General features: G+C 37.8%; 1 protein-coding gene across 3 annotated transcripts; it reads left to right on the plus strand.

The window, feature by feature from the left end:
* Window positions 1–2,075: 2,075 nt before the first annotated feature.
* dazl (deleted in azoospermia-like) lies at window positions 2,076–7,434 on the plus strand. Of its 3 annotated transcripts, none has more exons than XM_026156873.1 (10): window positions 2,076–2,194; window positions 2,872–2,994; window positions 3,982–4,073; window positions 4,317–4,368; window positions 4,464–4,530; window positions 4,636–4,775; window positions 5,761–5,841; window positions 6,033–6,108; window positions 6,538–6,608; window positions 6,789–7,434. In XM_026156873.1, the coding sequence occupies exons 1-9, from the start codon at window positions 2,192–2,194 to the stop codon at window positions 6,594–6,596; spliced, it is 693 nt and encodes a 230-aa protein (XP_026012658.1). In that variant the 5' UTR covers window positions 2,076–2,191; the 3' UTR covers window positions 6,597–6,608; window positions 6,789–7,434. The 3 variants fall into 3 exon arrangements, with proteins under 3 accessions (XP_026012658.1, XP_026012659.1, XP_026012660.1); XM_026156874.1 differs by having other exon boundaries at window positions 6,058–6,108; XM_026156875.1 differs by lacking the exon at window positions 6,033–6,108.
* The last annotated feature ends 578 nt before the right edge of the window (window positions 7,435–8,012 follow it).

The raw sequence follows: 8,012 nt of genomic DNA on the forward strand, positions 1-8,012 counted from the left end.
CAGAGACCGTGCCAGCAGTGCGCAATTGCGCACGCACGCAGCTTAGAGGAAGCATTGGTTGGAACACAAAGACAATTAAACACACACTTAAAGCTTTATTACCGTAATTTGCATTCTGCATAAACCAATTGTTTTGATCTGTCAGTGCTTATTTTTCAATTAGGATTAACTGATAAAAGAAATATTACAAACATGCTGTAAATTAAAGAAGGATAAATGCATAGGCAAGAAAGAAGGAACTGATGCAGTTAGAGGCCAGAGCCTTTTGTTTGTTGCTGGAACCAACACGACAAAGTTTTCCCTTCCAAATGTTTATAAACTGGAAGCCAACGTTAAATTTATCCATTAACCATCACGTATATTCTGTGGACATTGACAAGCCTATATTTTAACCCAATTTCTCTCTCCCCTATAAACCAAGTAGAGTTCAGCGACCCGTGGCAGAGTAATTTTTTAGTTTTATTTTTTTTACTTTTTTCAGCCTTTCCATTTTGTTCAGCTTTTCTGTTACAAAGGAAAATAAAAGCATGGGAACTTGTGACTATAGAAGCAAAAATGATATAAATTCACATTCACATCTTGTCAGATTTAAAGACTAAAGCCGGAAAAATGCAGGTGTGCTGTCAGTTACCTCGTTTCGGTCTTTTTAATGTTATGCTAGCAGGATTCAGTGATGCCAACTCCTCAGTAAGGAAAATCGCTATTGGCTGTCCTAAAAGTCGCTAAATGACGTCATCGCCTAATTTGCATAATTGGTCACATAAAGTCAGTGAAAACGTCCTAAATGCATGTAGAATGTATTTAGAACTACAAATTAATTTTCTTTTGGCAATTATTGTTTTTTTTAATGTCACAATTCCAACCCTGCTCCTTTATCCGGGCTTGGACAGGTGTTCTGGGAATCCATCCTACCTGAAAAAACATCCTGCCCAATGTTTCTGCGCAGACGCGGAGCATGCGCACTACACCAACGCCGAATTAACTTCTTTTTCTTTCACCCATCCGGAATACTTCTTAAGGTTATGGGTAGGGTTAGGTTTAGTAGCAAGTCACTGTCAAATTATAATACGGGTAGGACGTTTTGTCAGAGTAGGATGGTTTCTCAGAAAACCGGCAAAAGTGCCCGAAATAGGCACCACAAAACAACATAACAGTAAAAGAAGAATTGAACGGTCAGGGCGGGAGCAGCGGCTTCGCTCATGCGCGATTCATTTGCAGTTTGGACGCATAGGTGTGAACAACTCCTGCAGCTGGGGGAGGACTATCCTCCACCTGTGAACACTCTGGCACGGGCGAGATGCCCACGGCAGCACCCGCTGCTTGTTGAGAGCGATACGCGTTTTCACAGCAAAAAGTCGTCATAAATAAGTCTCCGACAACACCAGAAAAAGTCGCCAGATTTGTCGCTAGTCGCTTTTTAGAAAAAAAAAAAGTCGCTAAGGAGGTCTGAAAACTCGCTAAATATAGCGACAAAGTCGCTAAGTTGGCAACACTGGCAGATTTTTGAGCAGTGCCAGGTTAGATTTTCAATTTAAAAGTCCAGCTGTTGTAACCTGTAGCTTGGAAATGCTGCGGTTGTAGCACGTATTAATCCGCCACTCACATATTGCACATATCTGCACACACTCTACCTCAGGCTACCGTTTGCTCTGTCAAGGCTTTAAATCAAGAATAATCATCATGTACCATAAACTGAAACACCGTTGATCTCATTCGGGACGGTATCCGAACAAAATGTCTTATGATAGAATATACCACACATCAAATATACTTCTGATATAGCATTAACATTGATATAAAACGATGAATACATATAGTGCATGCAAAATACAAAATACTATATATATATATATATATATATATATATATATATATATATATATATATATATATATATATATCTCACATAAATTCTGTTGCATATGTAAAACACAGCACCGAGTCAAATTGTGAGTCATCAAAACTTTTCATATAAGTTTACATACGATTGAGAGATTTTAATTTGCAGCTATTTCATTATTCCATGCTATTTAACTTAACAAAATTATGAAAATAATGACATTACTCACGTCCTGCTTTAGTTAGTCACGTGGACTGGGTGGGCGTGGTTTCACCACGGGTGGAGGTCACTGTTGTCGGGCAGAACAAGGTCGACGGCGTACCTTTCAGTGTGTCTGGTCAGGTTTTAGACATGGTAAGTTCCACTGTTAAATTTCTGCACCCGAAAGTGTAGCACAACAGTCTTAGTGATGCAGGTTATTGTACTTGTTAACTTCTTAATTGGTACGGCGGCTCACCAGTCATCACTGTGCTAACTTTCTCTTAGCTAGCTAGTTGATAGCTTGACCTTGCCTGCTAAAGTTAAAAAGGCGCACTTGCTTTAGCTAACAGCCCATTTAAGCCACATTTAACAATAACTGTTAAAAAAAAGGAAAAAAGGTAATGTTAACATAAATTACATGGCTTACGAAACAAACTTGTGTTTTCATACTGTTTTATAATTTTGTAGTTTCTATTTTTTTAAAGATTTATATGTCGAAGACCTCGGTGCACTACTGCTAGCATCAGTGCCTGAACAAGCTGATTTTTTTTTTTGCGGGAAATCGCATTAAAAATAAGGCTTAGACACTATATGATCTTTACAAGGGTAGTTAATGCTAAATCTACAGTAAAGTTTTGTAACTTAAATAAGTCTGCACTTTTAAATTGGTTTTAGTGGTTGGGCCAGCAGCCATCACATGGTGGCAGTTCCGAGTAGCGAACGCATGTTAGGCACACTCGCGATCTTGTAGAGATAGGTATATTCCCGAAATATAAGCTTGTGAATTGAAATGGCTTGTTTGTTGTTTTCTTTCTTTTTAAAATTTTAAGGATATCAACAAGCCCAGAAGCGCTAACCAGACCTTATCTTCTTTGAAGTTGTCAAATGGATACATCTTACCTGAGGGCAAATTGACTCCTAATGCCCTCTTTGTTGGCGGGATCGACATGAAGGTAATGCCGAAGCTGTCAAGCCAGAAAGTATTTTCCGACATTTGCCAAAAAACGCCAGTATTTTAAGTTGTTGTAAAAGACTTGTTGACCTTTACGCTAACATATCTCATTACTGATAAAAAGTCATTTTGAGTCACACAGAATACTCCTTTCATAGGGCAGAAGCAGCAGTTGTTTTTTGAACTCTTGAATATCCTTTACTTATTTAGCTTAATACTAGTTAATATTAGAAGTGTTAATTTCAAGACAGAGCTGGTCATAGGGCAGCAGAAATTGCAAGAAAAGCAACAAAACAGTGATACGAATGTATTTTCAGTGGCTAAAAAGGACTCGATTGATTATAGTGTGGAACACAGAGTAGGGTAGAAAAACGCAGACTATTAAGGATGCTTGTAAAAGAGGTAATTTCTTTTTCTTATATGTTACAATTTGTGAATCCTGTTTACTAGAGCCCATTTACCAATATAAGCTAAAATATGACATTAAAAATTATTAATAATTAAAATTTAAATCACTTAAAATTATACATACATGCCACTCTAAATTTGGTGAATTGTGTATAATCCTTTTTTGGGGCGGGGTTTAACATATCGAGCAAAAATTTAAAGAAAAATAATTTGCTTTCTTTAACCGCACACATTTCGAGAAGAAAAAAAAAACAAACTACATGGTTCTTTTAAAACGTATTAATTAGAACATGTGGCAATAGCCAGGCACTGCAGCTCACAGTAGAGACACTACTTGAAAGGAGGAGGAGACCCCAGAACAGACCTGGGACATGCTGGAGAGATTACATCTCTCAGATGGCCTGGGAATAATAGGACTTTTCTGGGTATTTTCTTAAGAATTTTGTTTATAAATCTATTGAAAATCACATGAAAACGAAGAGATTTGTCAGGAGCCTGTGGAGTCAGGTGTGATACACCCTGGACAGGTTACCAGTCTGCTAAAAATCTGGTTTCTCTCTTCACTTGTTTTAATCTTTAGGTGGATGAAAATGAAATCCGGGACTTCTTTGCAAGATATGGTACTGTTAAGGAAGTAAAGATTATCACATACCGTGGAGGAATCTGCAAAGGGTAAGTTTTTTCTGTTCAGAGTAATTCGGGTTTTGCTCCCAGATTTTGAAGAGGTAATGAAATGACTATTGCTTCACTTTCTGTTTCAACGTACTGAGGTTAAATTTTGGAGTGTGATGATCAGATTATTGAACATGTAGAAGTATTAGTGAAGTTTATTAATCTACTTACATTTCAGACTGAATGTTATTACTTCTTTGATATATTTGGATATTCTGATTTATTTTGTGTGTTTGTTCCTAGTTATGGATTTGTGTACTTCAGTGAAGATGTCAACATTCAGTCAGTCATTGAGGTAAGAAGCCCGTCATTGGATCTATTTTGTGTCTATGCATATGTCTAATGTGGAATAATAATAATATATATTTTCTGTAAATATTTTTGCCATAGCAACAGATCAGTTTTAAGGGACGGAAACTCAAGTTGGGCCCTGCCATCATGAAAGAAAGGGTCTCTCGTATGTATTCTGTTTGTTGGGTAGTGCATGTACTTATTGTTCTGTTTTCACTAAATAGGGTTTATAATGTTAATGCCAAACTGATTCCCCCCACCCCACATCCAGGGTCGATGCCGTCGCGTCTGGTTGGCCCCGCTCCTTGGGTGAATCCCACCCAGTACTTCTACTGTGCTTGCTGCTCACCCATGGGAGGTGGGGTGCCACAACCTTCGCCCATCATAAACGGAGGCAACCCATACAATCAGGTATCTTACACTGAAATTACCTTCAGATTGTTATTGAATGTTGTTAAATGCTGATCATTTGTAATCGATAAGCGCTTGCTCACAAACTACATATTACCATAACCACCAATTTTAGATAAGAAAACATGGTTACCTTTAGATTGATCATCAAGAAAGTGCCAAAGCTATTGTAAAACACAAGTCAGGCGGCTGCTTGAGCAAAAACAAAAGAATTTCCATGTAGAAATTGATACAATAGTGTTTCCTTGGGACTGGTGGTGGTTTTTATGGGGGATAAAGTAAAAAGCAGGCTGAAACATTTGAGATGGTACTTGTTGTATCCAGTGAAACAGCACAAGTGGGGGGAGAAAAAAAAGAAGTTTTTACATCAAAATAAATGTGGTTGGGAAAAACGGCAACAGACCACTAGAAAAGGAGGAAAACAGGTGGAAGATGAGGGCAATGTGATTTGTCAGTCACAGCTGAGAAACTCCATGCAATTACTGGAGAAAAAAAACATGCATGGATGGAATAATGCCAAGAAACTAGTGCGATGATGTTCAGTGAAGTTGTTAACCTATTTTAATGAATGTGAGTTTAACAAACGGAGCTATTCAAGTTTTATCATTGTAATTTGTAAAATGTTTAGAATTTTATTGTCATGTTGGTTTTGTTTTTAGTTGGAGTCTCTTTTTAAGTGTATATATATATATATATATATATATATATATATATATATATATATTTGTTTTGTGTTTTCTCCAGTGATAATACTTCTGAAATATAAAATGGAACATGTATTTGCTGAGACAGTTGGTTAATCCTCACAAAGAATAAAGTTGCAAAGTGTACAATAATGTATAACTTTAATTGAAAAGGCAACAATTGTAAGTAGCTTTGTTATAAATAATCTCCAAATTGGCCGGTTATTCAGTAAATGGTATGTTGTTTGACTCTACAAACTCTGTGCTGTGGTTTCATGTGTTGTTACTGGCTTTGATTGCAGCCATACTCCTATGCCAACTTTGGAGGGGTCATGATCCCGCAGATGCCAGTGAATTACGCGCAGAATGCCTATGCCTATCAGGTACACGCACACAAAAACACACACCCCCACACAAAGGGTCTCGCAGCCATTGCACATATGCTCCTGCATGTGAGATGAGGGGTTCAATCTGGTTAAAGTACACCTGGCCCTGCTTACCCCACAATCCAACATACCCTCCCGTCCTCCTATAGTAGCGAGTCTGGGTTTGTCTGTTGCCCTCTGTTTGACAGCTGACGCCTCTCCCCTCATACACAGTACACCCCACCTCCCTGGACGCCGGACCAGAGGACACGGCCTGTCAATCAGGTGACTGCATTGAATAGGAGTAAGAATAGAAGTCATTAAAAAGAAAGACTAAACAGATGTTCTTTGAGAATTGGTTAACTATTGCAGATGAACCTTGTTTTTTCTTTTTCGTTTTTTCCCTTCTTTTCTTTTCCCTCCGTTTTTGGTTTGCCCCCCTAGGAACAAAAGTCATTGTTGTCCAGAACTGTGATGTCCATGTACACCACTAGATGGTGTTGTCTGGCCTGTGTTGGCATCCTGAAGAATGGCTCAACAATGCACTCTAACCTTCCCTTTTTTCCACAAAAGTTAATTTTGTGGGCTTGACAATTCATGACACATCCAGTGCTTTTCTGTTTGTGCTTGTTTTTGTAGTTGTTCATGTCTTTGAAGCACATCTATAGGATTATTCCACCAAACTCTTTTTCTTGTGTTACACTTTGTTTCCAGAGCTTTGTGGACTGTGGAGTCCAGACCATGCTGACTGTGCTGTAGTCCACAGCTACTGAGAACCATGCCAGGTAAAGCAGAACCACTGCAAATGGTTGTATTTTCCTAAGAACTTTGTTAATCTTTATTGAAGTCACACAAAGCAAAAATGTTTGACCAACGCTTTTAAAAATACTTTTTCTGTTTGTCTGTGTGATTTGGGAAAACAACTTTACTTACTTGTGATTTATTTATTTGTCCTTTCTCTGCAGGCCTCAGGGAGTCAGAATTTAGACAAGATTACACCTTGATACTCTGGACATCTGGAGTAACCCAACTCTTCAGGCTGTTTTCCAAATGCCCTCGCCTCTCATTCCATGCCTCAAACGTTTGAGAGCCATTTTAACACCAAACTGCATGATCTTTACACTTCAGCTAATCTCATCCCACAATTACAATTTGTAGTGCTGACCTGCAGTCAGCTGCTTTTAACCCACATGGATCACAGTGACAGCACAGGAAGAGCAAAGCACCCTCACCAAACCAGCTGGCACATGGGATCACTTTTTTTTTTTTTTGTTTCTTTCTTTTTAAGTATCCCAAACATAGAACGGGACGACTTTTTTAAGCCCACCTTTTGTGCTTATTTATATTTTAGTTTTAATTTACTTTTGGAATTATTTTAAATGTTTGGTTGGAGGGTTTTATCCTGTGCTTGGGCTCTCTGTACATATGTATATATTTGTATATTACTACAATGTCTTGACCTCAATCTGTTTTTTTCAGCATTGGCATATTTGTCTTCTAACTCAAGTTCTGGTCTAATGCTCCTCAGATTAATAATCTTCATTAACTTGTTTACTATAGCATAAGAGCACTTGGTCATTCCATTAATTTGGAGCGCACCACCCTCCTTTTGTTTCCTTTCTTTTTTTTTTTTTTTTTTTTTTTTTTTTTTTTTTTTTTTTTGGTTGTTTATTTAGATTCATGGGGTGTAGGTTGAGGCAGTAAACCAATCTCAGTCGCCTCATCATTATTACTTACTTCTCATCTTCATCATTGGTCTAATGTTTGTCCAGTGGTTCCACACTCGAGGACAATCACGGCATAATTTTTGTTTACATTAACTCATTAATCAACTCATACTTAAAAAATGAAGGACATGATTTAAAACAATATGCTGTATTTCATCTCTTTAAGACAAGGTTCACTGTTAGGGTTTAGTTTGTATTTGTTTTGGGATTTTAGTGCAGTTTACACAAAGTGTTTTACAGATATGTCATAATTGAGAAATGTTTTTAGGCATTTTTCTTCCAGTAAGTGCACTTAAAATGTGTTTGAGGTTTAATAGTAGAAGTAGCTTTGTGTGATTGAAAATGCACATCGGTGTGTGGTGTACATCACGGCTTTTCTTTGACCCAGTTCTGTGTAGTTACATATGGAGATTGACCTCTGAGGTCTTGTTGCTGTGCGCAGACATGATTGTGTTGTTTTGT

This window comes from Astatotilapia calliptera, chromosome 22 (genome assembly GCF_900246225.1).
Source record: "Astatotilapia calliptera chromosome 22, fAstCal1.2, whole genome shotgun sequence".
NCBI classification, from domain to species: Eukaryota; Metazoa; Chordata; class Actinopteri; order Cichliformes; family Cichlidae; genus Astatotilapia; species Astatotilapia calliptera.